A 17,123-nucleotide genomic window follows, 5' to 3' on the forward strand; every position below is an offset into this window, starting at 1 on the left:
GATAGTCTACCCCAGCACAAGGTGGCCTGCAAGTGCTGAACGATCACCACTCCCAAGAGAAGCCCTCAACCATGAGATACGCCAGCTCACCCACCCTCCCATGTCTCTGCAGAGTTTCCCTGGGAATTAGACTTCTGTTGCCCACTGGAGTAATGGGGCCACAGTAGCCCTTTCTCAGCTGCCTTCTTTTCTTGTCTTACTTCCCTGCTTTCCACAAGGTATGCCCCTCTCCTACAGAAACTACTTGCCCTGAAATGCCTGTGTTATACCTACCTACTCCTGGGGAAATTCAAGTGGAGCCAGAGAGAATTCAAGTACCTTAATGATATTACCCTGATGGGCTTGAATAAACCTGACTCTCCTTTCTGATGTGAGGGTCAGTGATTCTGCAAGAAATCAGGGCTAGTACAGGTCCGCACTGGGTACTAGTAGCAAAGAGACAGTACCAGGTAACCAGTAGATTCAGACAGCAGCACTAAACATAAAGGGGGCCAAAAGAAAGAAAGACATCCTGAAGTGGAGTGAGAAAGGTAAAAGAGAAACAGCCCTAAGAAATGGAAAGTGTTCCTGCCCTTCTATGTGTCCCTCCCAAAGGCAAAACCTGCCCTGCCTTGATAAATAGAAATATTCTTGGTGCAAGAAGAAAACTGGGTGTGATTAGCATCTTAAGGAGCCCAAAGCACTCAGAGCCCAGAATGGAGGACCAAAGCCCAGGCCAGGGAGAACAGAAAAGATGAAAGGGGAAGTGCAGGAGGGAAGGCACTGCCTACAAATGAAACAGTAAAAGGGGACCTTGGAAAAATCACCCCTTTCTTCCAAATGATTCTATTTAGAACTTAGTAATAGAGACAGTAGGGTTTCAGAGAGTGGACATGGAAAGGGAGTGAAAGGGAAGGAAATGAATGGGGAAAATAAGAAAAACAGAGTCCTTTGCTTTCAGGTAGCTCCCGGGCAGACACTGCGGCCAGGGGAGGTTTCAAGCGTACAGGGCATTCCCCACATGGAAGCTTTAATGCTTCTCGGACCAAGGAAGGAGGTGACACTAGAAAAGAAAGTGATGGCAGGGGCTGCAACATTCCTAAAATGAATCTCCCTTCTAGGATGAGGTGCGATCCCAGCAAGAAAGAGATGGGATGGGACAATTTGGGGAGCAGTAACTCAGAGATCCTTTATAAAGGTGTGCTCCAGGAGTGAAGCGTCTTCCAGGGACAGTGCAGTACTCTGGGGTGAAGCATGGCCCCAGACCACTGAGGACACTGCAGAGAAGGGATACCAGGACCCAGAAACCAGGGAGACAACCCGATCACAGGTGCGACCTTCAGTGGCATCCCCAACAAAGGGAGGTGAAGAAATAAGTAATCCTGCTCTTTTCTCTCTACCCACTCTTCCTCTGCTTTCCATTGCCTGATCCCAACCAGAAGGAGAGGAGGGGAGTTCTGTTGGCCTCCTGAGAACTTGATAGAAATGCCCAGCCCTGACATGCCAAAGGAGAAATTGTGGGGTGTCCATATTTTCAAGAATGGCGTCTTTTCCGTTGAGGTCTGTCTCCTGGATTGTAAAGCCAGGTGCAGAAAGTGAAGAGTGGACATGAGGGCACACAGCATACCCAACACAGTTTCTGGAACTTCTTTTTCCCCCATCTAGGAAAACCACTAAGCTCAGATGTATTCGAGTCTTGAACGTGAAGTCAGGCAGACCTAACTTCAAACTCAGTTCTATCATTGACCTTGAACAAGACCTTCAACAAGTCCCTTCACTTCTCTGACCCCCAGTTTCTCATCTTTGAGGTGATTTGGGGTCAAATCTCTGGGCAGAAAGGTCAAATTAAGATGAATGGATATTGAATCTGAATCTAGTGTGGCCGCTTGAGTACAGACTTTTAAGTCTAGCCTCCGAGTTCATAGAAAAGGAGAAATGATCCAGAGATGTAAAGTGTCCTGCCTGAGGTCACAAGGCAGTCTGTAGGACAGCCGTGACCAGAGTTCTGTTTTTTTGTTTCCCAGGGTGTCACACACTGCTTGCCAAGGAGTCCTCTACACAAGCCACATTCATGCTTTGGGGGAAAAACCATGTTGACAAGGGCTCAATCTCACACAAGCTCTTCAGAAAGGCATTCTGTTCCCGAAAGAGGTGGCTGGGTATGTGCATAGAGGGCCCCACTCCAAGAAAGGAACTCAGGTTCAAAGCAAACCTAGAGGCCTTTTCTCAGGGCAGGTTGTGCTGATTCCTAAAGAGACGGCAGTAATAACAACAGCAATGCCTTGTCCATTGCTCCTGACTCTCAGCCTCCATGCTCCTTTGTTGTCTCCAAGGGTGGCTCTTTCCTAGGCCAGAAGAGTCAGGAGAAATCATGGGCACCCTGCCATATTTCCCAACACTCTCCACTTCTGCCCCTCATTCCAGCTGTCAACACCTGTGTCTCTCTTCCTGAAGACTTGTTCTGGCTGGTGAGCCTTCTTTTCCTGCCTGCAGGTACCAGTGGGCCAGACGTGTGAAGAAATGAAGTGACCCCCAAATCTGCCCCTAGTGAATGACTGATAGGAGCAGGTGTACCACAGCCCCTCTCCCCCGAGGTGAAATAACTAGGAGGTGCATGTTCTACGTTTTTCCCTGAGCTCCCCAGCAGGATTAAGTCCCAACTCTCCAGAGTGGCAACTACTAGGTGACACGCCTGTGTTGGGTTCTTTCCTTTCTATATATTACTTCTTATTCCTTTCTTCTTGTTCCTGGAGCTCGTCTCCAAAGTCACCTGCTTGTACCCAGCTCCTCAACTCTGCTCAGGGAATGCATACAAGGAACTTTCTTTTCTTCCTTTGGAAAGGCGCCTCAGTGGGGCACTGTCTGAGCAGCATGCTAAGGATGCAAGGAGGGGCATCTGGTAGGCCACTGCCCCTCCAAGCCCCATAGTGGTTCTTCCTTGTCTTCCTTCCCTCCCCCAAAGGTTAGAGAAGCTGTGCATCGTGCCCTGCAGATGGAGCTTCCCATCTTCAGCTAGCATGGATCTGGCAGGACAAGAAGGTGTGCTGAATGTGGGGCTGTGTATGTTGTGCCCAAGCCACCTTCTTTTTTGATAATGCTAATTCAATCAAGATTGAATGTGCAGACCTTTAGCTTCAACGAGGTGCCCAGGCAGTCTCGACAGAATCACCTGCCTCTTCCTGATCCACTCATGCAGGATGATGGCATTAACATTTCCAATACTTCAGGAAATGGTTTTTCAGCTCCACAATTCATTGTAATGAGTCAAAGCTCTTTTCTCTGAAAAATTGCCCTTCTCCTTTTTCCTCCACAGTACCCAGAAGACAGGAAGGAAGAACATCAAATATCCAAATGATATTCTCTCCCTGGCCCCACCTCTTTAAAGTGTTTCTCTCTTAAAGTGGATGTGACTTGAGATGACTGATTTATTCAGTTACATCTGATGATGGAGGGAGGGGGCCCTGTGATTTGTTGTTGAATCAGAACTGTACAAAGGAAGAAACTTAACTCTATCCTCTGCAGTGGGTGTGTGACCAGACTAGGGAAGAGCCCAGTGGTGAGGATGATGTGATGTAGGGGGGAAGAGGGTGCTGTACATGCCTGGCATGGAGAGGTGTGCAGGCATTGAGTCTTGGGGTTCAGTGGGATAAGGACCCCACCAGTATGTGAAGAAGCTCTCAACCTTATACCTTCTCCTGAGTATTAAACTTCTTGGAGCCTTGAGTTTCTCTTTCATAAAATGAGAAACTGCCTCTGGAGTTGACTCTGGAAATCAAGTCACAGAGTATCCATACAGCTCCCAGAATAGTACCTGGGACAATGTATACTCTCCACCTGGGGAAATTCTCTCATACCTTGCCATCTGGCTCAAGATGTACCATGGTTCAGTCCCAGTAAGATCTTCTGGTGCTTCCCAAGATGGATTAAATTAACATGGAGGGCAACTGGATGTTAAATAACTGAACATTTGTCTGCACAGTCAAACCTGAGTATAATCACAATCACCTGAAGGGCTTCTTAGATCTCACGGTGCCAAGTCCCACCAAATAGCTTCTGATTCAGAAAGTCTGAAGTAGACTCCAAGAATTAGCATTTCTGTCGAGTCCCCAAGAGTTGTTGATTCCCTTGGTGCAGAGGCCACATTTGGAGTACCACTGGTCTACAATAATGGTAAAACTGAATTTATGTATTTGTGTTGATTCTCGCAACATACCAGGTGCAGCAAGTCTGCAAAGATGTGACAGTTGGATATGTCAAGGTTCAGGGATGGTAACAACTTGTTCCAGGTGATGTGGTTAAGGCGTGGTAGGCCTTGTGTCTGCCCTCCCATCCCAGCCAATCCTTTAGCTTCTTCCTACTGAAGACAAGACATGGTTACTCATCTTGGAATAGGACAGGCTGGGTATATAGGTATGGCCAGGGGTCAACTCTGAGGAGAGGGAGAATTTGAATAAGGATCCAAGTCAATTGGCAGCCTTGGATGAGCATGGCCCTTTGTACACACAAAAGCCCTATGCCCAGAGTGGATATGATGCATATGAGCAACTTAAAGTCCATAGTTATCAGGGTATTGTGTGGGGAGGAGCAAGTGAGAGAGAAGTAAGTCCTAGACCATCAGATCACGTGAGACTTTGTGGGGTATGATAAGGGTGTGTTCTCTGTCAGCAGTGTGCTGTAGCTGATTCATGCCAACTTGCAAGATAAAGTATTAAAGTTTCAGTAATTTTTAGAGTGGATGATGCTGTGTTGATAACATGAAATTGGACACAGTGGAAGTATTTACACCGCAGAATCAGTAGACATTACAAGTCAGAACCCCTTTTTCCTCCAGAGACCGGTTTGTAAAACATTTACCAACTTACCAGCTGGTCACTGTCCTGAAGCAAGGAGGATCGGACGAGTTGCAAACAGGGGGTGATGTTCCCTAGCTGGGAGAGGCCTCGGGCTCTGCAAGTCCTTGCAGTTCTGTCTCCCATCACTTGCTGTGGCAGCTCCCTCCAGCTCCCTCTACAAGCCGGACCTTACTTACCTGCCTCCTACCTCGTGTAGAGCCCAGGGCAGCCGGGCCCCCGCCCTTCTCTCACCTTGCCGTCCAGAGTTTGCTTCTTCTCCATATGACTCTTCTTAACTCGTCTCCTTGCCATGAATATCAAACGAGGAGTATGAAATTAGCTGTTTTTCAACCTTGCAAAATGTAGATAGAACATAATGAACATTCTGGGCTGCTTGTAAATTACCTCCTATAAACTCCTTCACATCGCCTGCCTCCCCATCTTTCTCCATGTGCGTGTGGGTAAACACAATTTTTTATCTCTCTAATTATATAAAGTTAGGGGAAGAAAGGGACACAGAATAATATTAGCATTTCCCAGAAGGAATAAATAAACCATGAGGACACAGCCACTCCTTGCAATGCCTTTCTGGTGGACTTACAGCTGCATCCTGCCCTATTAATGAGCACACAACAGCGCTTTGCCTCTGCAGATAGATGGATTTGTGTTTGGTACAGGAGGGCAGATGGAGCACTCCCTGTCTCACATCTTGCCCTAAATTACCATTTATTAAGCGCCTTCTGTGTACTAGGCACTGCCCTAGCACTCTGATTTAGAGAAGTTTTAGGTTTACGGAAAAACTGAGCAGCAAGTGCAGAGTTCTCATGTATCCCCCCCCATTACCCATGTACTGTATCCTCTTTTATTAAAGCCTTGCATTAGGGCAGTACATTTGTTGCAATTGATGCATCAATATTGATCAATCATTATTACTGAAAGTCCATAGTTTACATTAGGGTTCACTTTTATGTTACACAATCCTATAGAATTTAACATATGCATAACGACATATACCTACCATTATCATATTATATGAAATCATTTTGCTGCCCTGAAAAATCCCCTGTGGCCAACCCACTCAACCCTCCCCCTCCTTCAAATCCCTGGCATCCACTGATTTTCTTTCTACTGTCTCTATTGGTTTTCCTCTTCCAGGAGTTCATGTAGTTGAAATCACACAGTGTGGAGCCTTTCTGGATTGGCTTCTTTCACTCACAAACATGCACTTGAGTTCCCTCTATGGTTTCCATGCCACGATCACTCGCTTATTTTTATCACTGAATAATATTCCATCGTACGGATGTATCACAATCTACTGATCCTTTCCTCTATTGAAGAACACTTGGTTGCTTCTAAGGTTTTTGCAATTATGAGCAAAGCTGCTATAAACATTCAAGTGCAGGTTTTTACGTGGACTTAAGTTTATAGCTTTATTTGGGTAAAGAGTGTAATTGCTGTATCGCATGACAAAAGTAGTTTTGTAAGAAAATGCCAAACTGTCATTCGAAGTTGCTGTTCCATTTTGCATTTCCACCGGCATTAAATGAGAGTTCTTGTCATGCCACAGGCTTTCCGCCTTTGGTGTTGTCTGTGTTTTGGATTTTGGCCGTTCTAAAGAGTTGGTGCTGATATCTCAGTGTTGTTTTAATTTGCAACCCCTGTCGCTTCTCGGCCTTTTGGCTAAGATCAAGTGTAATTTGCAACTCCTTAATGACACAGGATGTTGAAGATCTTTTCACATGATTAGCTGTCATCTGTATATCTTTCCTGATGAAATGTCTACTCAGATTGATTTACGTGGGCTATTTATTTTCTTATTATTGAGTTTTGATGTTCTTTTGTATATTTTGGATACATGTCCTTTATCAGATTGGGTTTAGCAAATATTGTCTGCCACTCTGTTGCTTGTCTGTTCGTTCTCTTAATATCCTCATGCTTGTAATGCTTACCTTTTCTCATTTGATTTTCCCACCACCCTGAGAGCTAGATAGTATTAGTTCATTTTGCTAAGGGAACAAAAGCTAAGAGACATCAGTTGGGTTGCTGCATGATGGAGCTAAGATCTGTTCCCAGATCTGACCCACTGCTTCATAAGTTTACATTACTCATTTAAAGTGTATTCTTCTTTCCAGAGATCAGCCCAGCTGGAAATGAATTTGGTTCTTTCATACCAAAATACCCTTCTGTGGACCCAGAATAGAGTCACTGTTTGGATGCCCTGCAGAGCCCAGCCCCTACTCTAGCGGCCCAGTCCAAATGTGGCATGGCAAACCTCCTGCACACTAACCCAGCCCCCTTTGCCCGCCCCTCACACTGGGTACTCCCAGGACAGCTAACTCTGTGTCTTCTCCAATGTGCTTGCAATTTCCGCATCTCTACCTCCACTCTTGCTGTTCCCTCTAATGGAAAGCCTTTCTCCTTTTCAACTAATCAAGCCTCATGCACTTTTCCTCGTTCACATGCCACTACAGGAAGCCCTCCATAGATCTTCTAGACCTTGAAGTTTCACTTCTGTATATAGTCCATCTCCCCCACTAAATTGACAAACTCCTTAAGCATGAGGCTCGTATTCGGTAACACTGTATTTCCTTCAACTAACCTAGTAAGTGCCAGTAGGTGCCTAACTAACATAGTAGGTGTCAGTAAGTCTGTTCTTAATAAATACATGAATAGGAGATATTAGCAAGCACCAACATCCCTTGAGATACCTACTGCCTCTATTTACCTAGAAGAAATAAGTTTGTTTCTTTTTGTTTCATTTTTAATTACTTTTGCTGTCAGATTTTAAATCTCGCTATATATATATATTTAAGTCTCTTTCAACATTTTAAACAAAATTTTCTGTTTCCTGTGGTATGAACCCTAGGGGCAGGCATAACTCAACAAATAAAGGAGATTTTGAATCAATAAGTCATTAGTGAGACTACTGAGTGAAAACATAATATGCATTTTCACTTTTTAGAGGCTGACAGCTTCTGTAACTGCTGGTAACAGGGCTTAAATCCGTTCCCAGGCCTTGTTTGAATCCCAGACTTCTGGGTTCTCTTCTCTGGGACTAGAACACTGAGGCGACCAGGGACTGATGTTTTCAGACTCCAGCAGCAGTACCTGTGAGATGGTTGAGGTCCCTTGGCAGCACATTGTCGCTCTCAGAGCAGGGGTTCAGGATCACATGGGCCAAGAGAGAGGCTGTGTAACCTGGGAACCTGCTTAGCCTCTCTGAGCCCCTGTTTCTTCATCTATGAAAGGGGAAGAACCATAGTACCACGTATCCTGATATTCTAAAAGTTATTGAGCTGTTTGTGTAATAAGTGAAATATTTATAGTCTCTGGTACCCACCATGAACTCAATAAATCTTAACTTCAAACTCCTCCCTCATCTCACACTAGACTTCCTGACCTACCCAAAGAGGCACTACTTAGATTTCCTGTCTATTCTATTTGCTTCCACAGAAATCCTTCTCCAAGGTGAGTATGCAAAGTGGGATCCAGTATAGCCCAGTGTTGAGCATAGTGTCTGCTACATGACAGATGTTCTATAGATATGGGATGGTATCCTCTACCAGTCCTGTTTTTCCTAATTGGACCCAGTTCCCCCCATGCACTTGCGGGTGCGCACACACACACACACCTCCGCATCAGAGGGATTTGACATCTGCCCCCTGTGTTACCCAGGCTCTCGAGGCAGCTGGAGTTTGGCTGGGTTTGGTTGATGACATGCACCCGTGGGCTAGTGCTAAGAAGAAGCAAGTCTATCTCCCCTCTCCTCCAGTCAGTCACCTCTTAGAACAACAGGAAAGCTCCTCCTTATCCCCAGCTCCCTCCAGAGAGGCCCAAGTGGGCCCAATTCCAGCAGGTGCCCCCAGCTCCCAGTTTCTGGGAACCCCTCCTCCTCCCTCTATCCTGAAGCACTAGGGGAAGCAAGGTCTTCTTGTGGCTTATCTTTAAGCTATGTTGTTCTCTCATCTGGCTTCTCTACTTTCCCATCATCCAGGCCACTTCTCTGTAAATAATTCCCTCTGCTGTGTATACTTGTGATGGTTTTTAACATCCTATTTCAACCCCTTTCAGAAGGCATTTAAACTGGGAGTTAAGAGGACTTCATTCTTCCATGTTCCACCATTCACTGGCTATATAGCCCGTCAATCTTCATGATCCCAAGTTTCCTTATTTGTAACAAAACTAATCAAACCCACCCTGCTACTCTCACTGGATCATTATAAGGATCCAGTACGCATTCATCAAGAACTTACTGAGTACCTGCCGCGTGCTAGGGCCTTTTGGAGGTGAGGGTATGAAACAGGAAACAAGACTGATAATGTTCCTGCCCTCAGGAGTTTCAATTAGTAGCAATAAATATTCTTTATAAGCCACAGAGTGCTATGTAAGTTTAACAGGATAAACTGGCTTGACCTCCTTCACCCCTGGGAACCCTTAGGGATGCCCAGAGCTCTCCAGCCTACTTGCTACAAATTCTACACCCTCCCTGGAGTTAAGATGGACTGGCTGGTGGATGCAGTGATTGTACAACATTTGCACAATGATCTGGGTAGCAATCTAAGGGCCTCCTCCACACCAGATCCAATTAAGCTTTTCTGTTTGCATGTGTCGATTAATGTGCCAGAGCTCACTTTAATTAATTGCAAAGGATTATCCTGATTCTTCTGATGAGTACATCAGAATGGTTTTTATTTGGTGTTATTTGAAGTAAACATGCTATTGACTAAAGCCTGTAAGTCTTGTTTATGCCCGGATTGTGTTTGAAAAGGTATCCTAAGTAACACAATTTTCAGTTATTGATAACCTCTTTTATAACGATTTAGTCAGTCTCACTTTAATGATAGTATTGATAACAATATGTGGCTGACAATCTATTTGCAACAATACTCCAAGAGATGAAAGAAAAGCAATATGTGCAGATGTGGAAAACAGATAAGCTTGCTGTTTTTAAGCAAGCATGAAAATGGAGCATATTAATTCAGATTCAATACTCTCATGTCTTGAGTATATTTATATAGTTTCTCTTGTATTGTCCTATGAAGCAGATATTTCCATCCTCGTGTTAATAATGAAATCACTAAGACTTATGGAGCAGGTGACTCACTCAGTTAAGTAATAATCAAATCAGCATGCAAAAGGGAAGTGCAGGGCAAGAGGAGAAAGTACTTTCAGGTCCTTTTTAAGGCTAGTAACCTCCCTGAGCTTCAGCTTCCTCATCTGTAAATAGAAATCATAACTGAGGGCAGTGCTGAGGGTTAAATGGGAGTGTGGCATGGTACCTGGAATGCAGTAGGTTCTCTAAAGGAGGAGATCGCTGGCTTCCTCCCAAAGTTGTCTTATCCACCATCCCTTGCTTTCTGCTCTCTCTTCAGATGACCATTCCCGGGTGAGGCTGCTGGTGCTGGATGGAGACCCACACTCGGACTATATCAACGCCAACTACATTGATGTGAGCATCTTGATGGGGCTGGGCAGCTAAGGTCTGGGTTGGCTGTGCAGGCTCAAGATCTGTGGCTGTCCCCAACTGTTCCTCAGAAGGTGACCCCTACAGAACATGTGCAGATCGACCTAACCTTTCCTGATTTGCATGACCCAAGTTGATGATCTACCTAAGGCTGCATCCTCTTTCAGGCAGGGTGCAGTAGCTGCTCTATGGAATCCCATGACAATTTCTGGTCTTATTTATTCACTTCATCTGTTAATTTGTATATATGTCTGTGCATTCATTCATTCATTCATTCATGTGAAGGTGCAGCCATTAATGCAACAAAAATTTTAAAATGCAGACTGTATGCTAGATGTTTTGGGAACCATAAAGCTGAAACTGCCATGGCTTCTACCTTCTAAGACCTCAGAATGGAGATAAGCTGTGTACATCAATAATTCCAGGGCAAGCTAGAAAGTGGTGAAGTGCCACAGGTTCAGCTAAAATGCTTCAGGGATTCAGAGGTAGGAAAAAAACATTGCTTCTTCCATTCTTGTTTCAGGGATGCAAAATGTGATGTGAGGCAAAGCTTCAAGCACAAGTAGAATCTGGAATCTGAGAGAGGGAAGGTGGGACTCTGGCTAGACAGAACAGTACAAACCAAGATGGAGCAGCTGGGAAAGAAATAAGCAGCAGCTTTGTATGAAGGGAGTAGAGAATGTATGATGAGAACAATGGAAAGTATTCTTGGTACTAGATTATTGGTGGCTTAGATGGCCAAACTTTTCCCTAGATCAGAAAGTTTTTGATCAAAGAATCAAGGAGGTGATTGGTTCAGAACTGAATTTTGAGATGATTTACCTGGTGCCAAGGACAAGATAGAGAAAGGAGATTCTGGAGTTAAGACAACCAACCAGGAAAGAGGGCTCCCTCAGTATTCCAGAGATTACTGAGGAAGGCACTGAACTCAACCAGGAGCCAAGGAGAATGCACTTGGAAGTGAGAACGTTTGCAAAGCTTGAGTGTGGCTACAGTAGTCAGATGGGCATCCCACCATGACTGACTCAACCCAGGCTTCTCTGGACCTCAGATCAGAGCCTAAGGCTCTTGAAGAATGGATTGGAAATCCACATTGGTTTCTCAGACTTTCAGATGTATTTATTGACAAGCTGTAAAACATAGTGGTAGGCTTTGTGAATTCCCTCACAATCTAGGCTGGGATAAATGATTCATTGATTTAACAAATATTTATTGAGCTTCTCAAGAGTCTTTGTTTCCCTGATCTATTTCTTGTCATCCTCTGGTCCATTTTGCATTGCAGGTAGAAGTATTTGTGTACATATGAGCATGTGTGTGGTGTGTGGGAAGATGGCAGTCTGACTCCTTCAATGAGAAGCACAGATAGATCAGAGGACAACAGGAGGAGGGAAGCCAGCAAACTCCCATCCCCTCTCCCTTCCTTGGGCAGTAGCTTCAGCTGTGGCTGTATCCCATCTGCAGCTCCAGCTTCCCTCACTCAGGCTCACTGTGGTCCCACCTCTGCTGGCCCTTGGCCTGCAGCTCCAAATCCTGAGCCCTAATAACTTTTCTGTCTCCCATTGTCTCACCAGCTCTGAGGATGGTCTTGGCCTCCTGTTGTTGCCAATCTTGAGGATGCCCCACTTTTCCATTTGACATCTCATCCTTTATCCATGTAACCAAGTCTCCATGCTAAACCCCTCTGTGTGAAACACCTGGAGGGCTTTCTATTTCCCTGCTGGACCTTGACTAACAAAAAGCCTACTATGTGTTTAAGAGGATGGGCTGGATCTTCACTGGAGATAAAGAGGGACAGTCTCTGCCATCATGGCCTTTCTGGAACAGTTCACAAGGAGGTAGCCAGTTTTGAGTAGAATGTCTCCAGCCAGACCAGTGCTCTAAACATTCATCTTCATGTCATCAGACTTTCCCTCATGAATCTATTACTTATTTCACAAATACCAAGCAGACCCTCTATGGTGTTCTAGATACTTTCAGGCCAAGTTCTCTAAACCTAAGGAGCTCTCAGTCTGGTAAGAAAATAGAGCCTCAGGAAGCAGAAGCTATGTGTGTGGGGCAGCCAGTGAAGGTCACCTAGAGGAGGTGACACTACGGTCCTGCCATGGACAAAGAGCCACCAGGAAGAAGGGCTCAGAGTAATCTAAGAGTTCTTGATCATTTCTCATGTACTGACAACCTTAACTAATTCCTCAACCTCACCAGGTAAAGACCATTTCTACCTATTTCCAGAGAGTAAGCTGAGGCTCTTAAGATTAGATGATATGTCCAGGATCATTCTGCAAGGATGTGATGGAGAAAGGGCAGGAATTTGAACCAGGAATGTCCCCAACCATAGACCACTACATTTAATAATAATACTAAGTAGTGACAACAGCAGTGGTTCCTAATGAGTCACTCCAGGGCCCTATGATGGATGCTTTAAATGAGTTCACTTATCAAGACTGCATGATAACCCTTCAGCCTGGGTCCCAGCACTCCCGTTTTTCAACTGAGGTTGAGAGAGATCACAGAGCTTGTGCAAGGCCATGCAGCTGTTCAGTGGCAGAACCAGGATAGGAATCACACCTGCATGATTCCCCATCCAGTGCTTTTTCTCTCTTCTCTGGCTACCCCCTGACACCACCTTGCAATGGTCAGCATATGTTCATCCAGGTTGAAGTGGTTCCTGCCTTTTCTCCTTAGCTTGTCCATGGCTGGGTGGGTGTAGCAGTCCTGGGGGCCACTGCCTACATGGAATGTCCCATGCCTGATTTGCTGCATCTGTCTCGTTATCATCTGACAGTTGAATGAGTATCTGACTGTGGTTAGAACCAAGAAATGCTGATGTTGTACAGATTAGGAGTGCCCAAGGTCACACAGCTGGACTAATTCTCTGCCTGGGTAGAACACACCACAGCCCCTCCCTCTTTTGGTAAAAAGTGGAGTGTTCAGACTGGCCAAGGAGCCTTTGCCACATGCGGTCTTAAAATGCAATGTTGGACCCTGGGTGGGGGGATCTCAGTGTGCCTTAGAGTCAAGCGCCAACAAGATTAAAGTCAATTATGAATTCGATGCTTGTTTTGTCTGCTGAATCCAGGCCTTTCTGATCACTAGCTTTGTGATTGTGGCTAAGTCACTCACTTATTTTGATATTTACAAAATGGAATAATAGTACCGGCCCACATGTACATAATAACTGATATACAGTGTCCATTAGGGTCCCAAAAGGAAACAGGCTCACTCAAAGCGAGGAAGATTTGATAAGGATGTGAAAAGGACTGAATGAAACCAACAGGCTGAGGTGTTGTGCTTGGGGATTAGCAATGGCAGAGAGCTAGCTCTAAGTAATTCTAGGCCTGGACAAGGGGTGAGAGTCTCTATAATGGGAGGGTTGCCTGATGTGTAACCTTTCATAGAGAGACAAGGGGAACCCATGCTGACCTGGCATGGAGGGACCTAGAAGGACATTTGCCTCAACCTCCTGCTGGCCTCTGTGCCTCTGCTCCCCTTCCTGGTTGGCTGAATGCACCTCAGAACAGGAGACTATGGGAGCCCCTGGTGCAGTTCATACAGCCAGCCCTCTCACACACAGCACAAGCGGGGTATGGAAAAGAAGGTGGGGAAAATGAAGACCACCAGTGCCTCCTTGCACAGGACTACTGCTATGGGTTGGAATGGGGAGGAATCACATTAATTGTAAACCTTATGTATACTCCAGCAAAGTTAAATTCTTGTGGTCTCCATTGGAATTCTTGGCCACACACACACACACACACACACACACACACACACACACTTCTGGCGCTTGCTCCTTCAACCTGGTCTCCTCCTCAGCAAGAATCTCTCCTAGCTCTCCAAGGAGCTAACTGCTCATGCTAGAATCATTTTTCCACAAGTAGATCTTGGTGATTCCTTAAAATGACTCCATTTAGATCATGAGCTGGATGGGGCCAGCCCCGTTGGGCCTCTGGAAGCTATGGTCTGAACTATCCTGCTGGCAGGTTTGTTTGCACACCCAAAAATGTATTGGCCACTTGAATCCATTATAAATTACCAGCCTAGACATAAATATGGTATCTGGGTCCACAGTAAGTAACAGATGCAGGAGTTCAGAGTGAGATGAATGTGTTTTGGATACAAACCTCTTTCCCATTGCTCATAGACAGATGGAGGGAGGCCAAGTGCTGGTTTGCAGTTGATCTGCATGCTGTGTAGGTGGGACTTAAGTGAACTCAAAGTTCTTTTAAGGTTAGGAAGTTTTCTGTACTGGCTCCTGGCAAATCCCCAGAGAAGCCCAGTCGAACAGCACATTTCTTTTTATCTCCACTGCTAAGGAGTCTCTTGGTTTGAATGCTTTCCCTTTGGGGACTGTGTGGATTTTTGGAGGCCAGGAAGGGTCTCTTTACTCAGACTCAGTGTGGGGACAGGCACACAGCATGCATGCATTCAATATGTTTTTGTCAAAGCCGATGGCCCAGGCCAACTTCTTGGTACTGGGGACAGCTATGAGCAAGCTGGAAACACTTCAGCTCTGGTGCAGCTCCCATTCAGCTGCAGAAGACAGATGACAAGCGTGTAAATAAAGAATAGCGTGCTGTCTGCTGATGAGTGCTCTAAAGAAAAGTGAGCCAGTGGAAGTGGAATGAAGCAGACAGCATGGTCACAGAAGGGCTGTGTAGGGCAGTGACTGACAATGGAACAGAAGGCTGGAGGAAGTGAGTGAGCAAACCACTCCATTATTGGGGACAGGCATGGCAGGCATAGGGAATGACCAATGCTCATGCCTCTGGACAGCATCATGACCACTTGTCCTGACAAAGAGCAATAAGTTAGTGAGCAAGGGGGACGGTGGTAGAAAGACTAATCATATGAGGGATAAAATGGGAATTATAGGGATATTGAGAGGCCCAAGAAGGGCTTAGATAAGAAGCCGAACAAGCCACCACTTTCTTAGAGAATACTCTTCTGGCCTCTACAGCTGAGTCAGTCCCCACGTGTGCTCCACAGAGCCTACATCTTCCCCTTGACAGATCTTATCCCAGTTTATTGATGTCTACAAGCTGCTCCAAAGAATAGCCATCTGATGCGCTTTTGTATTTTTAGTGTCTTGTGTGTAGTAATAGGTGCTTCATTAATACCTGGTGATTGAATGTTGAATGAGCAAATAAGTGAAAAGCACAAAATTGTGAACCTAAGCCATCTAACCCCACAATTGAAATATGAATGTTGTGCTCAAAATTTCATCCTGAATCTTTCAAATCAATTTCTCCAGGGTCTTTGGTCTTCTAGCTCATGCATTAGGGAAGTATCCCAACCTCACCTCAAAAACATGTACATGTGTGTATTTCACCAACCCACCTTTACTAAAAGCTGTACCCAGCTCTGGGTGGCATGGCCCATAGCCCAAGTAGAGAAAAGTACAAAAAGCCTAATTGCAGCAGATGTCATTGTGTTCATTGGGCATACCCAGTGCCCTACTAAGGAGTTACCTCTGCATCACAAAGGAGGTTTCAATGAAGAGCAGGGTAGTGAGGATTGAACACAAGGTACATAAGGTTGTGGGAAGGGACAGAGAAGGACAAATGGAAGTGAGGCTAGAGATGAGATTGGAGATGATTAGCTCCAAGCTGGGGTATGTATACTTTACCATGAAGCAATAGGGAGCCATTGCAGGAAAAATAACACATTCCGATGTGAAATATGAAGTTCATTTGGGCAGGAGCCAGATGGATGAATGAGCTAGATTGGAGGCAGAAGGCCAGTAGAAGCTTGATTCTGTGGGCCAGGCCAAGGAGGGCTGTGAGAATGTGTGACAGTAGGCATGGCAGATGAGGATAGACTTGAGAAACCACACTGCACCAGGATCTAGGGTTTTCTCTTCCCAGAACTACTCCAGAAAATCTCTGAGTCTGATTCTGGTTTCTGACGTAAACCTGGGCTGCCCTGTCCTTCTTGACTAGAGGAGCAGATAAGTCTTTCTACCTCTTGTGTCTCAAAGAAGGACTCAGTTATTATACTATTGTAATAAAGGGCTCGCTATCCCAGCACCCACTACAAGTCTGATGGGCAATTTTATTTCATCATGGTAGGCTCTCATTGAATGTTTCCCAAATAATCAACAAATATAATAACAATAGCAAAAACAGGTATGTTAAATTATGGACTAGTCCCTGTATATAATAACTGTCATAGGTTAAGTCATTTCCTCTGAACAACAATACTATGATTTAAATATTCTTAACCCCATTTTACAGGGGAACAAAACCTGAGGCACAAAAAGGCTAAGTAACTTGCCTTAACTACACAACCTAGAAGGGACAGAGCTAGTATTCATGCCCAGGCAATTGAATTGGCTCACAGTTAAAAAAAAAAAAAAAAAAAAAAAAAACACCATGCTATGCTGTCTGGCTGCTTTGTTATTGCTTAATTATTTGACATTTGCTCTAAGTGTCATACTGCGCTAGATTCTGCGGGATTTTTTTTTTTAAACTTAGGAGGCAGTTCTTGTCACCTGAGGCCTCACTAGTAGATGAGACCACTGAAGCAAAAAATTTAGGTGTGGCTGCTGATGGCTGTGTAGTTAATCTGACAGTTCTGGCCATGACATTGCCCTCGAGTTGGTGCTGACAGTCAACTCTAGGGTGTGACTAGCAATTGGAAGGTACCTAGTAAATGTTTACTGAGTAAGTGGAAATGGAGATGGAGAAATGTACAGGGGATTAATAAATTAGTCTTTGAATCAGAAACTGGATCAAGAACTTTGGAGATCTGCCTTTCTTGCACCAAAACATGGCAACTCTGGCTTATTTCCTGAAGAAGGAGGCCTTGTGGCAGCTAATCTCCTGATATGACAGAGAGATTGTTCAGCA

General features: G+C 45.0%; 1 protein-coding gene across 18 annotated transcripts in view; it reads left to right on the forward strand.

Moving 5' to 3' along the window:
- The window catches only part of Ptprt (protein tyrosine phosphatase receptor type T), a 1,083,111-nt gene that overhangs the window by 1,018,977 nt on the left and 47,011 nt on the right, over positions 1-17,123 (forward strand). For all 18 annotated transcript variants that reach the window (XM_087197882.1, XM_087197888.1, XM_087197890.1 and 15 more), the window contains one exon: positions 10,184-10,260. In XM_087197882.1, the coding sequence (XP_087054008.1) occupies positions 10,184-10,260 (77 nt within the window). The remainder of the gene's footprint in view (positions 1-10,183; positions 10,261-17,123) is intronic.

Source organism: Heterocephalus glaber, unplaced genomic scaffold, assembly GCF_053883595.1.
Source record: "Heterocephalus glaber isolate CG9 unplaced genomic scaffold, H.glaber_assembly_v1.0 deba00001673, whole genome shotgun sequence".
NCBI classification, from domain to species: domain Eukaryota; kingdom Metazoa; phylum Chordata; class Mammalia; order Rodentia; family Bathyergidae; genus Heterocephalus; species Heterocephalus glaber.